Source organism: Aulonocara sp. 'chitande type north' Nkhata Bay, linkage group LG6 (assembly GCF_057382095.1).
Source record: "Aulonocara sp. 'chitande type north' Nkhata Bay isolate Kocher_YH1m ecotype deep benthic linkage group LG6, A_spYH_male_GT1.1, whole genome shotgun sequence".
In the NCBI taxonomy this organism is placed as follows: domain Eukaryota; kingdom Metazoa; phylum Chordata; class Actinopteri; order Cichliformes; family Cichlidae; genus Aulonocara; species Aulonocara sp. 'chitande type north' Nkhata Bay.
Genome location: NC_141349.1, coordinates 16,455,788 through 16,473,324, shown reverse-complemented (window position 1 = coordinate 16,473,324; position 17,537 = coordinate 16,455,788). Strand labels below are relative to the sequence as shown.

Below are 17,537 nucleotides of genomic sequence, written 5' to 3'. Positions count from 1 at the left end.
AACCCGGTAAACTACCGCTGGGAAATTAGCGTTTTTCATTTAGTATAATCTGATATTCCTTTCAATATTATAGTTTATACTTTCTGTAGAAACCAACAGCAAGCAGCATTTGGGTTGTATAAAATAAAGTTGACTAAAGTGCAAGCCATTCCCTTTTCTCCCTTTTAAGCCAAAGCTATGCATCCTTATAATAATGGTGGCACTAATAAAACACCGGTAAACATTTTTTTTTACATAACTTAATTTTTGTTCGCTCTAACTAGGAGTAGTAGATTTTCCGACGTAATTGAAAGCAGCAATCGTCTCTCTTTTTTTCAGTCTTTAAGAGACCTAGCTTAAACTTTTAGCTACATTTAAAATATATGTTTCTTTGTTTACCAAGTTGTGCCAAGACGCTATAAAATGTTTTTTTTTTCTACCTGTGGATATCTACAGTGAACCTTTTTGAACACAAGCATGGCTCCTTTTTGACGAAGCTCAAAAAACTCCGCGGGGAAGTTCCCTAGGAAATCCCCGGTTCGGGGGATATTATTCTCTGATGAGCCAAATTTGAGACAATTGACGACGGTCTTTTTCTAAAGACACGGGGCTCGAGGCAGAGGCGTCAAATGCTGGATTTTTAAGAGACTGGTGCGTCTGTCAAAGTCTACAAAACCCGCAATGGATAACGTCAGTATAAACACCACGGATAACGACATGCTCAGAGACAAAATGCGGAGTTACAGCGTGCTTAATACTCTGTATCATGAGACGCGGCAGGAAATAGACCTTCTGAACAGACAGATCTCTGTAAAGGACGGTGTTATTGCAGATTTAAAAGCCAGGCTGGGGAGACACGAGAGGCTCTACATGACGGTGGGAGATAAGGAGTCTGTGCTCATCAGTCCGTCCAACTCTTTGGTGGAGAGTTTACTCAATGAAATATGCAAACTAAAACAGAAGAAGAACGAAGGGGACTTGAAGTCAGCCCGACAAGCTGAGGTAAAAACATGCTGATGATTGTACACAGTCGATGTTTCTCCCTACAGCTCTAATCAGTGATTTATAACCATATATAGATTTTTTTTATATATCAGTTTGTTACCCTGAACTGTAAGCTGCTGTCTACTGTGACGCGTTCATTTTACAGTCTCTACTGCAGAAGTGTTCAGGGAACAAAACATAGAGCATATCTGACATATCAGTTGCAAGCTGTTGTTGCCATGCCATGAATCTGTCATCATTGTTCCTCAGGAGATCCAGAGGCTGAACACTCAGCTCAGGGAGAAAGAGCTGGAGCTGGAGACCATCAGATGTCAGCCGGACCACGAGAAGGACCGGGAGATCCAAAGGCTACGGGTAGCCTTGCAGGAGAGGGAGCAGGCTGAGGCCACCAGAAGTGTCCTCTGTACCTCCCTGGCCGAGGAGGCCGACCAGCTACGCAGGCAGCTCGGTGCAACTGTTAAGGTGTGCCAGGAGCTGATGGCGAGACTGGAGAAAGACAAAAGGGGAGGAGGAGAAGTGGAAGATGTGGCCCTTACGCAAAAGAATGCAGAGGTGTGTAAATGCTTTTAGAAGTCACCAGTTGCTTTTGTAATTTCTTTTTTAAATAGCTTTATAATACAGCTGTTTGTTTTCAACTTTTCAGGGTCCTGTTGTAACCTCTGTTTTCTAATCTTTTACAGGTGCCAGAGTCCTCTGAGATGGGTAGTGTTAATGCCCAAATCCGTCAGCTTCAGGAGGAGAATCAACAGCTAAAGCAGCGTGTGGCATATGTGAGTCTCATTAGTGTTGTCTGAAATCAGTCAGGAAAAAAAAATAGACATGTGATCTGATTATGTCCTTAAGGAAACACATTTCAATTACTTTTGCACACAATATTAACACTCCAGTGGTGGAATATAAAACATGGTGCATGATCGAAGGTGTGACGTTTTGTTTTTTTCAATTTCCTTTTAGGTACAAAGCCTGAATACTCAGTGGCAGAAGTATGACTCCAGCAGGGAGGACTATATAAGAGGTTTATGTCAGAGGCTGAAGGACGGCACCGGGCAGGGCTTGATGCCTGCGATGGGCTCCACCAACACTGGATTGCTTCATCAGGAGATTTCCAGGCTCAACGGCTTACTGGAGGAGAAAATGAGGGAGTGTGCACGGCTTGCTAGAGAAATGGATGACATCAGAAGACAAGACAAGGAGCAAATTCAGACACTTGAGCAACAGGTTGGTGCGATTTCATGCCTGGTGATTGGCTGAGTTCTGTTAAGCGTGGTTATAGTGTCAAATAACTAAATATGAAACTAAATGTGAAAGAGAATTTTTTTTTTTTTAACTTTTTTTTTTGCTTCCTAAGGTTCTTATCTACACTGATGACTTTAAGTCAGAGCGTGCGGACAGGGAGCGAGCGCAGGGCCAGATTGATGCCCTGAAGGAGCAGGTTTCTCAGCTAAAACAGCAGCTGCACAAACAGGTGAGACAACAGCCCTGCACTTAGGTGCATGAGTGCCTCGACAGAAGCACAGACTTCCTTTTACTTGTTACCACCGTCCAGTACGTGTAGCTTGTGCTGACAGTGTACGTGCCTCCCTGTCTTCAGCAGGGAGCTAGCAGAGAGAGCAGAGACGTGGTTCCCTTGTGTCACGTGCACATAGGACACAGGATCTCCTCAAAGCGAAGTAAAGACACGTCAGAGCCTCTGTTGAGGACCACTGCTGAGAGGCGGCAGAAGCACCAGCAACCTGCAGCTGCGGCGGCAACCCCAAACTCTGCCTGGAATGAACACCCAGGCATGTCAGAGTTGCAGTGCCCGCAGTGCCTCGCCACGTTCAGTGACACAAAAGCTGCAGAGTACCTGAACCACTGCTTAGAGTGTGCCCGAGTGTAAATGGAAGAACACTGATTTGGAAATAACAGTCATTTCTTACTGACAGTAACTGAACACTGAAGACCAGCACTACACTGCAGAAAATACCCCGAGTGGAGATTCCAATTCTGAGAAGCTTGACTACAAATCAAACAACTGACTTACCTTTTTTCTTTTTTTTGTACATAAAGAAACAAATCTGTACAATTGGCGCATATATATATATATATATATATATATATATATATATATATATACCTGACATTGGATAAAAACGAAATATATATATATATATATATATATATATATATATATATATATATATATATATATATATATATATATATATATATATATATATATATATATATATATATATATATATATATATATATATATCGTTTTTATCCGGTGTCAGGTTCTAAGAGTACTCCTGTGGCATTGCGGGAGATTATTGTGGTGGGGAAGAGGATTACTGATGCAATATACATGGAATATAATATACCTCAGTGTCAAATTACAAACCTGTTGCACTTTTTTGACATTTAGTTTAAAACTTAATCGTGGAGTCGTACGATGAAAGACAGTCACGATGCATAAGCTTCTTATTTTGCATCTAGATGAGAATGTGGTGCTATTGAACTTGACATGTTTCTATTTTGTAAAGTATATATTAATAACAGATTTACAACTATGTAACTATTCATATTTATTCTTATTGTTTAAATGGCAAATCATTTTATTGCAATATTTGGTTGCCTTCCCCCACCCCACCAAAGCCATTAAATATATATATTTTTGGTAAAAGTTTGGGATAAAAAAACAACAAAAAAAAAACGTGGTTGAACCAGAAACAGATGTTGGAGATCAAATTTTGATCGACTTGTGTAAAGATTGCATCTCAACTGGCAGTATGCTTATTTGTGGAGATGTTGTTTCTGTGGCGGCAGTACCTTATTTTTGTAATAAAAGACAGTTTACCCACACACGTTATCTTATGGTGATTTATAGATGGGGTGGTATTTTTAATTCTCGAGATAGACAGCACCCAAGATCCTAGCCGCTTAACCACGAAAATTCTGGCACTTCTTAATCTGTGTGCATGTCATTTTAGCATGTCACGTGTGTTTTTTATGTGTGTGTGCGTGTGTGTGTGTGTGCCTGGTGGAAAACCCCTTCCCAGTGTTGCCTGAATGGGCACGCTGTACTGTGACAGCCAGATTCCCAGCTGTTATGTAGCTGAAGCAAACACTACAGGGGTACTGAGAGCAGCGAGCAGATACAAGGGCTCAAGTTACATCCAAACCAAATGCCTGCATATCAGTCAGTGTCTGAAAGATCGTGCATTCAGTCACGGTGAAGTATCAGTTTGACACACACGCACCAACTGTGCTGTTTGGTGAATCACTTGTCATGGGTTTGGTGAAGTAAGTGCAGGAAGCTGGACATCCCCTGTTTTTAAAAAGGAAGTGAACAGACGCAGTCAAACAGCTGCGGTACTTTTGTGTGAGCGAAAACGTACCTACCTTTGCTGCAGTGTGTTTTTTTTTTTTTTTTTTTTGGTTTTTTTTTTCTTTGTTCAGGCCATGGGCACATTTTAGGACTGGATTAGAGAGAAAACATGTTTTTCTAAGGTCTTTTAACGTAAACTTTCAACAACGAAGCAACTTCTTTCTCAATTCGGTACTCTCAGGCGGGGTTTGCCCTTTTTTTTAGCTTCTTTAGCAAGCTAGTTTTGTGCAACTTTCAACTACTGTTTCTCACTCGCAATAACTAGACATTTTTAAGATAGTAAAAGTCCCATAGTCTTACCTCAGACATTTGTCAGTGATTTTTCTAACACCATAACTTATTTACTCATTTATGTTGTGCTTTTCATCCACTGTTAACTGGTTTTATCTTTATTGCTTTTAAGGCCATTCTCCCTTTAAGCTAATCTCCTTCTAATTGGCTGTCCCTGACAAACGAAAAGGTCAACTAAATCTGTGTCCACTTGGGATGATCATATTAAGACATTATGATGTCATATTGCCAGCCAAGAGTAGAAGAAACTGTAGCGAATTGAGTATTTAGAGCAGTCTAAAGCCTGAGCTTTAGCTCATTGGAATTACTTTGAAACTCTGGCCACATTTAACCCATTGGGGTGTACATCATTATTGGTCATAACCTTAATTCTCCCCTAACCTTCGATTCTCGAGGAGGCAAAAAAATGTCTGTCAGTTAGGATGATTATTTTCTCTGCTACACGATGGCCAAGGGTCTGGGAAACAGGTTAATAAAAGCAAAAAGTTGATATTTTAATTTCCTAATGCTAGAGTTGCCTCATCCATCGAGTGTTCAGTTGACAGAAGAGGAGGGTAAGGGTTAGAATCGGGGTCAGGGTTGGAGTAGTCATTGATCACTTGGACTTAAGAGGGTTAGTATGACCACTTGACCTTTCCTTGTCCACCACTGTAACAAAGACAGAGGAAAAGCACAATATTTCCTGTATACCAATAAAATTACAATCAATTCAGTTGAACTTTTTTTTTATGTCAATACATTTTTGCTTCTGTTTTTTGTTTTTTTTTTATTCTTGCATTTCAAGAGATATTGATATGGTCATATTCACAGTGAATATGACACAAACGTATGTATGACCTAATAATCCAAGACTTAATTTGTAGGGAGTTTATGGGTCATTTGTGATCATTAGACAGAACCAGGCTAGGCTTGGTTTCAGTCTTCGCATTGAAGTTTGTGGCAGACATTCTAGCAACAATAGAAATAAGGTTATTGTGGTTACGGAAAACGCTTTAAGTAAAAAGCAGTGAAACTGACTACTACTGTAAACAAATTAACGCTTCAAAGCGGGTACAGCACCCAAGTCCCCAAGGTTTTGAAAAGCTACCAGACAGCATCACATGTTTCCTTACTCATCAGCTAACTGGGGGAGATACTGGTGACTGTATCAGTTTCCAACACATTTACACACATTTTCATTTACATAACACACTATCTTGACTCCAGTTTAGAAGCCCACGGAATAACTGGTTCCAATTTTGGCTTTGAAGGGTAACTTTAGCATCTCGCCTATAAGGCAACCACAGGAAGACTGGTAGAAATACACACAGGACAAAAAAAGACCACGAGCTGCCATCTGGGGATTCTCCCCCGCCACCAAACACCTACACATTTTCAACAGGGTCTATAAGTGACTGAATTATCACACGCCGAGGCTCTACACACCAATCTGAGAGTGGAAAAAAATAAGTCACACGTCCCCACCTGAATGTCTGGGAACTTTTTCTAAGAAATAAAGAATAAAAAAGAAAGGTTACAGTGGTAGACCAGTTCCTGTTGGAAACAGGTTTCAAAGCATAAGGATGTAATGACTGACGTAGCTTTCACAGCTACTTGAACAGAGAGGGAGAACTTCACCCTGACTTCAGTCTGACACTTATCCAAGCAAATACAGAATAGATGTTTACAACCTTTAATCTTCTGTGTATCCTAAAAGAATGGGAATTTCCCGCCATCGCGAGGGAATTCCCGAAAAGCACATACGTTTAGTTGAAATGGAACACAGTAGACTTGGGAAAATCATTTTAATTTAACATTTATAGGCTTAGATCACTGGTATTAGCACCTACTTCTTCTTCTTTTTTAGGATCCCTGGTGAGGAAGTCCAAGGTTTCAGCCATCAAAAGCGACACTGTGGCAGACTGTGAAGGCAGTAAGGAAGAGGGGATTCCCTCCTTAGAAATGTATGTGATCCCAAAGTGCTCCAGGCACTTAACAATGAAAAGCCCAGCTTTCTGATTACAAGCTTTGAGGCGGATCTGATGCCTTTAATAAGCCACTGACGCTCACCCCTGTCATTGTCAGACTGATCTGCGTACACAGTTTTGTTTACCTTTATTCATCAAGTCAGCTTCAACAACAAAAGTCTATTTTTTTGTAAGAGACATCATAAAGCAAGTAAGTAATTTTTACCTGCATGTGGGATTTTTTTTAATTTTTCTATTAATTGCATAAACATGTTGACGAAAGCGGCCTTTATCTCTGCATTTATCAAAACACACACTGCACCATTTTCTCATAATATTTAGATCACGGCCTACATTTGCACCTCGTATTTTTCTAGGTGTTTTTGCCCTCTGTACATTTGCGTACTTTTGCACAGCATTTACATAATGTGGTAGATCCGATCTTACATCACCGGTGACTGAGAGCAAGGCCACGCTATAAACAGCCAGACAGTCATTCATAACTGAAATATTTTTGAGTCATATCTGCTGGTGCTCACTAACCAGTCTTTTTTGCTTATGTATGAAGTGCATCTACCCCGCTGCTCTCATTCACAACGGCTCGTACTGAAATTCCTTTGTTTTAAGAAGCAGTCGCTCATGGGAAAGTTGAGAGGAAGAAGTCATGGTGATGACCACAAATGCACCTCACTTCCTCTTCCACATTATCCATTTGGTCCTAAATATAACCTCTGAATGTACTGTACGACCAGCGTTTACCATCACTGCTTGAAAATCCATCCCAGTTTACTTTATGGGAATAAACAAATGTTTCTGAAACTCATGGTCAGTTCCTGAAATCCACTGAGGCCATTTGAAAGAAGTAAAGGCTTAGTTACGGTTAATGTCCAAGTTGGTTCTTTTACAAAAATTTGTCTTTTTCATAAAAAAAACAAACAACCCAAATACATGTGCTTGTCCTGTCAGTCGTGTTCACTGAAAACTATGTATTAACTCATCTATTTCTAGAGAAGCCACAGCATGACCTCATTTCATGCTCCCTTCACCCGGAGGGAATGCACTTGATTTCGTAATTGCCTCAAATCAGCTCTACAATGAGCACATACGAAATTAAGTTACATGTAAATGTCCAAAGTAGCCCAGTGGCAGCTGTCTTTTTGTTTAATGTACCTCATAACTGAAACTAAACCTTGGGATCAACTTGACTCAGTTACAAAGCCCTGCTAGACTGACTATGACTGCAAGTTTGTGGATTTCCCAAAAGGAACTCATTTATGAGGGTGTGACTCACCCTGCAACTTTGAACATAGCCACAGACGGGCAGAAGGGCAACAACGGGTAAAATTCCTGGATTAGCAGAAGTACAACTGATTCGCAAATTCCGGATTTGGAAATGATCATCTTGAGATTTCTAATTTACATTAGCTGTAAGAAATTTTCAGAAATGTCCCTAATTGTTGAGTGTGCTTATTAGAAAAAAAGGAGTATCTGTTTTCATTGGTGTCAAATATAAAGCTACAGTTAGTCTTTTTTAAAACAAATTTAAATAACAGTAATAAATAATGGATTAATTTGTGGACTTTTCTTTCTAATGTCTAGTAAATTAAAGCCCTTCTCATAGCTGAAGGATAATTATAATGATAACTCATGCAGTTAGTATGGTAGCTAAATTGCTATTGCAACTCCACCTACCTGGTGACAAAAGTCCTCTTGTTAGCAAGCTGGTTTTCAAAGTTTGTGTGGCATGCCCCAACTTCAGAAGCCAAAAAAGGTCTGTGCCCACAGTTTTTATCTTTAATGTTTATTGTTAAATAAAAGTATAAGGGCCATGTGGAATTTTAGCTACCTAATGGTGTAGCATAGCCAAAGTCCTATTTATTCTTTCTCTCTCTCTATATATATATATGTATATATATACATATATATACACACACACACACACACACACATACATATATATATATATATATATATATATACGTCACACAGATTTTGTGCTAGCACAAAATGAGCTTAGTAAAATAAATAAATAAAACCCGAGTTGAAAAATTAAGCTAATCCAAAAAGTGCTAAAACCTATAGTTTCTCGAATGGCCATTTGAGGTTTGCTCCAATAAAAGAGTCGTTATGTAAAATCAGAAGCACAGCCTGGTACAAAAACTGTTTGGGGCTATTTTTTGGTGCTTGAAAAGAGTTAGACTTGAGGAAAAGATGCTTAAGACTACCTTGACTGAGATGACCGAGAAGCTACAGAGATTGTTTTGTGCTTCCGGGCTGATGTTTAGGCTGCTTAAATCATATTAATCAGAACTTCAAAGTTATAAGTCACTTAAGGATACAGGTGCTTTTAAGTAAAAGGTGTATCTTCTTGGTTTGCTTATTTGTAACAGTAGACATTATAAGGGGGTGGTTTGTGTAATGTTTTTGCTATCTGAGTTTGATTTTATGTCTGTCAGCCAAAATTTGCAGCCACGGTCCATTGTGTTTTCACCTTAAGCAGGGAAGCCCAAAATAGTGTTAACTGATTACCCGTATAGACCAAATGTGATCACAGTTGTGTTAAAGTTATTCTACAGATGTGTTTGAATATTTGTGAGAATGGTTAGAGTTACAGTCATGGTAGAAGTAAACCACGCTCTCTTTAAATTCTAATGTTTTATGTGTCAGGAAATAATCTAGTTCATAGCAGATAAATACAGCCTGAGATGAACACATATTACACTGTGCAAGTCAAAATGCAGAAGTAGCATGTAAAAACTAAGTACTGCTAACATAAGAATTAAGAGAATAAGTAGCAGCCAGGCATTGTTCATTAAATGCAATGATTAACTGAGCAAATGTGAGCACCTGTAGAAGGACAAGTTTTGACATTTTTGCTGATTTAAGACATTCAGGTCTGCGTGAACACAAGCAAATATCTTAAAGAAGCAGCTGTTGCTGCTTATTGATCTGGTGAGTCCAAGTCCATCATTCTAGAGTATAAGTATGAAATCATACAAGACAGTTTTGAGTATTCCCAGGAGTGGATAGTGAAACCAATTCACCCCAAGTTCAAAGAAACTGCAATAAATCCAGGAGCTACATCTCCTAACAGACCTCAGCTAACGTGCTAAGTGGTAATGTTCACGACAGCATAAAAATTAGAATAAAAAATGTGGCTTGGTCAAATGGAGGTGTTTGGCACGGTTGTAGAGGGATGGTGAGTCAGGCTCTAGGCATTGTAAGGATGAATGAACTGGAGTAACATTGTAAAGAAGAGAATGTCCAAAACTGTTCCACAATGAGTCTGTCGCGGTCCATACGACAAACTTGAACGAGAGACTGACAACATTCAGGCACCAGGATGGTTCCACATCTACTGAGTCATGAGGTGTACTTAGGTTTTTCCACACACTGCTTCTGCATTTTAGCTCAAATATAGTTAAAACAGTGACGCTGTGTAACATGTTCATCGAAGATTGTATTTATGTAATTTTAAGATCCACTATGAATCTGTTTTATTTATTATTATTTTTAAACATAAAAGCTTAGAAGCGACAGGGTGTGCGTTCTCATTATACTATGACTATGTCCCGACCACATGTGTACTCACCAGGCAGGTGCATTTTTATAACCGCTGGACCCAGCGAGGCAAAGCTGCCCCATTTCCTTGTTTACACTAAGCTAACTGGCTGCTAACAGTAGCTTCACATATCGTGAACTGCATCTGTAAATGTATGTACGTCTTTTGACATTTTGGTTTGGCTTTTTTACCGTATGTAGGAAATAAGATGTGACACAAGACACATAATCCTGCCATACTACTGTATTCCATCTTTCAAAAAAGAAAGACAAGATTTAATATTACTTAACAATATGTTAAAAGTAGCCAGTTTGGCTTTAGTGTTAATACAATATACACTCTATAACAGACTGATAGTGTGAGTATTGTTCTTTTTCAATTTCATTCTGAAAGTATTCTGATACAAGCTGGCTACAGGTCAAAATAAAGAAAACATAAACTGTAACTGGTACACGTTTACTCAACAGTTTGTTAAACAGAACTTAAAAACCAAAAAAAAAAAAAGAACAATGTCAAGTATTACGCCTTCCTCCTTTCTGTGAAATAAGGTGGAAGTAGTTGGTGGGGTGGGGGGAGGGTTTGGGAGAGTGGAAACCAGCTAACCAAGCTCCCTTGTCAATCGTGTGATGAGAGGCCGTGCTAGGAACAGGAAACGATGGGATAGTAAGCCACAATATGTCAAATACAGCTTTTAATTCATTACATTTCTCGCTTTTTTTAAGTTTCCATTGTCTCTCTTTTTTCTTTTTCTTTTTTAAGGAAACCTTCCAGACATAATAAGCATCTTTTGACTACAGTTAAGCCAATATAAGAAAATAATTTCAGACCATGGCTTTTTTTTTTTTTTCCTTTTCTTTTTTTTCCTTTTCAGTCAAGAGAAATGCCCAACTCAGACTAGAAGCACACAAGCAGGCAGGAAAAATTAATCAGATGTAGAGTAGCATTTTGTGATTCTGTGTCATTTCATTTCTTTTTATTTCTGCAGGTGGATCAGTCCAGATGGGTCTGTGTTGGAACCACACAGTGACAAGAACAAAGCAAGGCAGCGTGGGTGTGATTTGGGCACAGCGGGAGAAGTTCCAGGAGGATAACAGTTGGGTGGAAGTAAAGGGATAAGTGGAGGGTCGGGGTTGGGTTTGTATAGCTGTTAAGGTACTGATTCTGTCCTGACAGTCACTCACTAAACACCCTCAATGTGCAGCAAACGTAGCTTTCTTCAAGCTAAAGTTTGACCAGTTGATGGATAGCCGTTGACGGGTCTGCCGGGCAGAGTCTAAGCAAAATCTGGAAAAGAGAGAAAAGAAGGAAGAAAGCTGACATTAGGCCTTTGAGGTAGGGAAGAACACATTTTAGTAGTGTTCCTCCAGAATTTGGTCAAACGCACCTTTTGAAGTACTCCACCTCCCTCTCCGTTTCATCCATTTCAGTGCTATCCAGGTCGATGTCTTTGGGCAGGAATACATCATCTAAAATAAAAATAAAACATTTTCATATATACATACACAGAAAAATTCATCTCTCATTGGTCTCATACACATTTTCCTGGTTCTAATCTGTCAGGATTACGTTTCCAAGGTGCTTTAACATTTCACAGCACGTCCGAGTTTGGGATCACAGCAAAGCTGGATTAAGAAATACTCCCTAGCACTTGCTCATGGTGATCAAACCTTGCTTATTACAGAACATCCAGGAGACAAAGGAAAACAATGCAGAACACTTTGTTGTTCCGACTTTAGCAGCAGGACAGGGTAGTCCGGACTTGTACACACAGAAGATTAAAACCAACCTATCGAGCTGTTCATCTTGTCCGCCTTCTTCTTCTTGCTCTTCTTGGTCTTGCCTTTGGGCTGTGGGGACTCTGCGGTCGGAGGTTTGCCGTTCTGCTGGGTCTGTTCGGACTGGGAGGTTGGAGGGGGAGACGGAGAGGGGTTTGACACAGGGGGGCTTATCCTGTCTTCCTTTGTTTGGGCTAGAGGTTGGTGTTGCTGCCTTTTACCGCTGGCACTTCTGTTATTGCTCCTTTCCTCCCTCTGGGGTTCACTGGTTGGGAGAGGAGCGAGGGCTTCAACGGGCCTAGTTCGCATTGCTTTGGTGTCTGTTGTAGTGGTAGCGCCATTAGCGAGCTTTACAGGCGCATCGGAGCTCTTGGGTAACTCTGGGGCTTTCTTTACAGCAGCCTCAGAGGTGGGCACTTTAGCGGACTGCTTACCCTTAGATTTACTGCTGACCTCGAGTAGAGAGGAGGTGCCGTTGAGGAGGTCAGGTGGAGAATTGGGGATGTTGGTCTCAGCGGTAAACCCCTTTTCAGCAGCGCAGTTTGGGCTGTGCTGTAAATGGGGCCGGGGTAGTGAGTCAAATCTGGGTTCCTTCTGGTCAGGGAGGCGGATGAGAGTTTGAAGCAGCTGTGACTTTCCATTCTGAAGATTATCTAAGACGTTCTGAGCTGTCTGTTTAAGGGGCTGTGGATTGTTGTGAGGGGGAGCGGTATTTTCCTTTGCTTTCTCTTTCTTTTTCTTTTTGGCAGCGCGATGTTGCTGCAGCTCCTGCAGTCGGAGCAGTTCTTTTTGAAGCGCTTCTTCCTCTTCCTGCCTCTGTCGCCGTTGCTGTTCCTCCAACAACTGCTGCTCCTCCCTTTCGCGGGCCTCCGCCTCCAGACGGGCCTTCTCTTCCATCTGAAGCACACAGACATTTACTATTAGTGTACTGACAACTCTGACTCATAAAAAAATAATAATAATAAAGACCACTGAGTGCTATATTTCCAAGTATTCTAGGAAAGTGGTTCATTTCAAAAAGGCCTCTGGCCTGATCAGCAGGTAGTTACCTTCTTTTGTTTGTGCCTTGCTCGTTTTGCTGCCTTAGAACTGGAAGCGGGTTTACTATCAGCACTGTTGATAAACTGCAACAGGTCCTCCACCCGCCTGTGGTCCTCCACCCCTCCATCTCTTTCTATCACCGGCTGCTGTTCCTCGCGTTTCGGCTGTTCCTCTTTGCGTTTTGTCAGACGTAAGCGAAGCTTCTCCCTCATTTCTGCATAGTTTCGACTGGTAGGAGCAGCTGGGGGCTGTGAATAAAACAAAGGGTGTCGCAATCAATGAGGGTACGGAGGAGGAAAATAAAAATAAATGAATCATTTGGAAAAAACAACAACAACAACAACAAAAGCAAAAAAAACAAAAAAAAAAAACAAAAAAAAACAAAAAAAAAAAAACACCAACAAGATGTTAATCTGAGGTCAATGTGTTTGCATAAACATGCATGTCTTACCCCGCCATGTCCGAAGAATTCGCAGTAGCAGCAGTCACAGTACTTTCCTTCTTTCTGGTTGGTGGATGTGGAGGTGGAAGAGCTGTGCTCCGAGCAGCTGTCCTCGTCCTGACTCTCCTCTCCATCATATGGCGGATGCTCGTACCCCCCATTCCCTTCACAGCGATGGCCTTCACAGTCAGGATCACTGAAATAAATAATGTTTTCATGTTTCAGTACTTTAAATTCAGTTTGGATTGCTGCGACAAAAAAGAAATAAGATAAATAATCTTTCCTGTGAAATCAGACAGCAAACTTGCCTGCAGACGCTGGGTGGGGCACTGATGGGCCCATCCATTGAGGTGGCCAGAGGTTCTGTGGGTGGGAGGCAATGACCCTGGTGGGAGTCTGCAAAGTCTGGAGCTGGAGTGGCCATTTTTGGGAAGGGTTGTGATCCTATTATCGGAAGGTGCGCAGTGGGTGCTGGAGGGAGCGGGGGCCCCGAGAGAGGAGGGAGGGAGGTAAGTCCTGTGGAGCCATTTCTAGGGGTGGTTGGAGTGGGTTGCCTGTGGTCCTCTTTACCTAGATTGTGAAATACGTCATCTAGAAGGGAGGGAAAATGGCCAGAATTACAATATTTACATTAACAAAATACACAAAAGAAAAAATCCCCACATCATCAAAAACAACATGATCGTGTTCAGAGCTTCCAGACAGGAAAACAAACAAGCCAAGTGTTGCTGACGCATGCTTCGCACGTCAATACCACTTCTTCTAAACCAGCGCAACGCAGTTTCAGCTTGATGACCTTTTGAATATGAATTATAACGCTGATATTTATATTTGCTCATCTAAACTTAGATCGACCTCATATATATATATATATATATATATATATATATATATATATATATATATATATATATATATATATATATATATATATATATATATATATATATCTCAAGCCACATCATTCATTTCACCACAATACAACGACCAGACATTTCAGAATAAAACACAATTTACACTTTACTCCAGGTTATCTGAGTAATTGATGAATGTGTGGACATAAGATTTGAATTCACCATTCTGTCAATTCTTAACTGTGCATTCAAGCATAGACACAGTAGCAAACCTTGCATAGTAAAACATGCTTGCTACAGTTAACACTGAGAAAAATATAAAAGAATAGGCATCCTTCCCATGTGCTTTAATATTTGGAAAGGTCAAAGAGGTAATAAATACCATAAAAAAAACCCCACTATAATAGAGAAAATGAATAATTATCCTGCTGAATAAAAGCTATCAGTGACAGCAAAATTTGTATGTGATCAAAACTGATGACACACCCAAATTTTCAAGGGGACTTATCAATTAGTTAAATATGTACTCTTACAATGAAGGATGCACAATACACACTGACAAGTTTCCCCGTGAGTCAAAAACTCCGGTTTCAGACCCCTAAACGCTCAGTTTCTTCCATTTCTGCCTCTGCATAATACCAAAGACATCCGACATGATACCTGTGAGCACAGCATCCACAGCCGTCAGATGGTTGTTTTGTTTGAGTAGGTCTAACCACCTTTTTTCAGCCAATTAAAAGAAAGGCAGTTTAAATAGAGGAAGCTAAAATGGTTTGTTTCAAACAATTGATGGACCGAGGGGCTGCACCCAAAAATATTTTGATGTATGAATAACACAGAGCTGGGGTACGAGAATAAAATACGGCGGTGGAGACGACCACAACGAGTCCCTTTTAACTGTAGGTGTTAAATTGTTTGAGTGTCCCATCATTTTAATAACAAAAAAGCCCCATCAGTACAAACCTAACCACTACTCCTACTTCCTATATTACCTAAAGAGTTGGGTCTTTTAGATGCTAGGTGGATGGGTGGGTTATTACTTGACTGGACAGTGGTAGCAGTGCAGGACACTGAGGACGTGGAGGCGGAGGTAGCCATCACCACTCGATTCGTCTCCATGAAGGCATCCTGGAAATTGTAGAGACACTTCTTCTTGCCGCCGGTCTTCTTCTGCTCTTTGGCTTCTGAAGAGGAGCATGAGGACGAGGAGGATGACGACAAAGATGATGACAAGGAAGAAGACGAGGAAGGGGGCAGAGGCGTGGGCAGTGAGGCATGTTCCCCTTGGGGGCAAATAGATGATGTTGGAGGGAGGGGGACATCAGCAAGTGGTGGTCCAAGCATATCACCTGTTGGGTTAGGACAAAACATAAGGGAAGACATTGTCTTAACGATTCTTTTTAAATGATTTCAATATGATTGGTGATTTGTGCCGTGCCAGGGCGGCTCACCTGGAAGCGATTCGGGCAACAGCACAGACGGATTCCAGCTCTTCATCACAGCAGCGTCCCATAAATTCTCAAACTTGAGCGAGAGGCACTGCAGAGAGCTGTTCCAGTCACCTGCACTGCCCGCACCGCCGAAGCAGTTCTGGTATACATGCTCTGGTAAAGACGCACTGAAGGCTGGCTGCTTGGCCGCCGAGTGGTTTGATATAGGGTTGGGGGGCAGAGGCTTAAGGTGGGAAAAAAATGTGATTAGTAAGGGAATAATGAGATGAACAGGTTTGAGTTTGGCACAAAGTTCAGGACTGCTCTGTTCTTTTTGCTTTTTCCCCCCTTCCCCTAATTTAGGTTCAGTCTGTCCCCTTGTGGCAGAAAAAAGGAACTGCAGTGACACTAAATGAAACTAGCGTACAACTAATCTTAGGATTGTTCTTGGAACCTTAAAAAAAGAAAAATCCCCAGTGATAAGGAAATGAATCAATTTTCCCCTTAAAGACACTTTCAATGCTAGAATTCTACATACTGATCGGAAGAATACAACTTACGTCTACCTCTAAAAACTTGTTATCCTCACCTTGTTGTGTGTGAGAGGTGGGCTTGGTGGGTAGAGTGTGGGGTGCAGGAGGGGCCGGGAGAAGTTGTGTAGGGGCAAGTGGCCGTGGATGTGTGGGTACAAGTGGAGGGCGGGGTGTGCAGGGGGGGTCTTGCTGTCTGTGAAGAATTGGTGTCCAACAGCGGGGGGAGGAGGCGCAGCGTGGAGCCGACTAGGGGGCAAACACGTGGCGGGGCCCAGGGTGGAAGAGCTGGGGTCCTGGTTGCACACGTGGCACTCGCAGGCATGCTGGACCTGCTCTGCCTGAGGGTGGGGGTAATATAGGTTTGAAACACATTGATTTAAAAGAGTAATAACAGCTAAATCATGTATCAGAATGTAGTAGTGGAGTTCATTTTTCCAATTCAGCTCCATCGAGGATTTCATTATTATTATTATTATTTTAAATTAGTGTGACTACACTACCAAGTTTTTATCTCCGCTCTTACATCAGAATTAAACTGATGTGCTTTTTGTGTCACATGAACATTAGTAAAGTGGTTCAGGTCTCATCAGTGCCACTGCACGGATACACGGATACCCTGCCCTGCAAATAAAGCACCTCGTTTCGTCAGTAACAGCTGTACCTGGAGGTGGCAAGGATCGTGGCCAGATAAGTGTGGCATTAGCTTTAGTTATAGACTTTAAAAGACAAACGAACAAATAAAATAAATAGCAAATGTCTTCTAGTCTTTAATCCACACAAAGAGTATAAGGGGACTTTCACTGATGCACAGATGACCACGTCTAGTGTTTGTATAGTAATACCACTCATATTATAATGGACTAGCAACTCAAATTAATACTGAAACTACTGGAACCACATTGAAACTGAAATGAGCAAACCCAGTCTAAGCTATAACAAAAAAAAGAAAAATTAAAACAAAATTTAAATTCATGTAAAAAAAAAACAAAAAAAAAAAAAAAAAAACACGCTCCTGCGATAACCCCGGGACCCACAGCAACAAAGAACATTCTTGTTCTGTGATCAGTATTTTTAGATCTCTCGTCACACAATGAGTGCGTCTGAGCATATGGCCCTTAAAGGAAGACGAATGAAGGCTCATTGTATTTGTATAAATACCTGCTGGTGGTTGTAGGAGGGTGGAGGACTATTGGTCTTTCCTGAGGAAAGCTGTTCCTGCTGCCCTGGGGGCTCCCCACCACCCTCGCTATTAGCTTCCTCCTCGTCACCCTCCGATGAGCTGCTGCTGCTGGTAATGCGAGGAGACTGA

General features: G+C 41.1%; 2 protein-coding genes across 4 annotated transcripts in view; one reads left to right on the top strand and one right to left on the bottom strand.

Annotated features, from left to right (window-relative positions):
• The first annotated feature begins 304 nt into the window (after window positions 1-304).
• On the top strand, window positions 305-3,067 carry tnip2 (TNFAIP3 interacting protein 2). 2 transcript variants are annotated; one of them, XM_086297559.1, is made up of 6 exons: window positions 305-981; window positions 1,234-1,536; window positions 1,665-1,754; window positions 1,939-2,202; window positions 2,333-2,449; window positions 2,579-3,067. In XM_086297559.1, the coding sequence occupies exons 1-6, from the start codon at window positions 661-663 to the stop codon at window positions 2,861-2,863; spliced, it is 1,380 nt and encodes a 459-aa protein (XP_086153685.1). In that variant the 5' UTR covers window positions 305-660; the 3' UTR covers window positions 2,864-3,067. The 2 variants fall into 2 exon arrangements, with proteins under 2 accessions (XP_086153685.1, XP_086153684.1); XM_086297558.1 differs by having other exon boundaries at window positions 2,576-3,067.
• Window positions 3,068-10,383: 7,316 nt separating this feature from the next.
• The window catches only part of fam193a (family with sequence similarity 193 member A), a 17,968-nt gene continuing 10,814 nt past the window's right edge, over window positions 10,384-17,537 (bottom strand). Inside the window, exons 14-23 of one of the 2 annotated variants that reach the window (XM_086295257.1) lie at window positions 17,387-17,533; window positions 16,285-16,566; window positions 15,717-15,939; window positions 15,258-15,614; window positions 13,720-14,002; window positions 13,421-13,607; window positions 12,978-13,217; window positions 11,940-12,825; window positions 11,538-11,619; window positions 10,384-11,437 (exon numbers count right to left, since the gene is read on the bottom strand). In XM_086295257.1, coding sequence (XP_086151383.1) covers window positions 11,344-11,437; window positions 11,538-11,619; window positions 11,940-12,825; window positions 12,978-13,217; window positions 13,421-13,607; window positions 13,720-14,002; window positions 15,258-15,614; window positions 15,717-15,939; window positions 16,285-16,566; window positions 17,387-17,533 — 2,781 coding nt within the window. In that variant the 3' untranslated portion in view covers window positions 10,384-11,343. The remainder of the gene's footprint in view (window positions 11,438-11,537; window positions 11,620-11,939; window positions 12,826-12,977; window positions 13,218-13,420; window positions 13,608-13,719; window positions 14,003-15,257; window positions 15,615-15,716; window positions 15,940-16,284; window positions 16,567-17,386; window positions 17,534-17,537) is intronic. The other variant, XM_086295258.1, reaches the window with a different exon arrangement.

Excerpts from the sequence above, each read along its gene's own strand:
- tnip2 (XM_086297558.1), top strand. The coding sequence starts at position 661 with ATGGATAACGTCAGTATAAACACCACGGATAACGACATGCTCAGAGAC. Across the intron at positions 982-1,233 it reads AGTCAGCCCGACAAGCTGAG|GAGATCCAGAGGCTGAACAC; the intron begins GTAAAAACATGC and ends ATTGTTCCTCAG. Across the intron at positions 2,450-2,575 it reads AACAGCAGCTGCACAAACAG|CAGGGAGCTAGCAGAGAGAG; the intron begins GTGAGACAACAG and ends CCCTGTCTTCAG.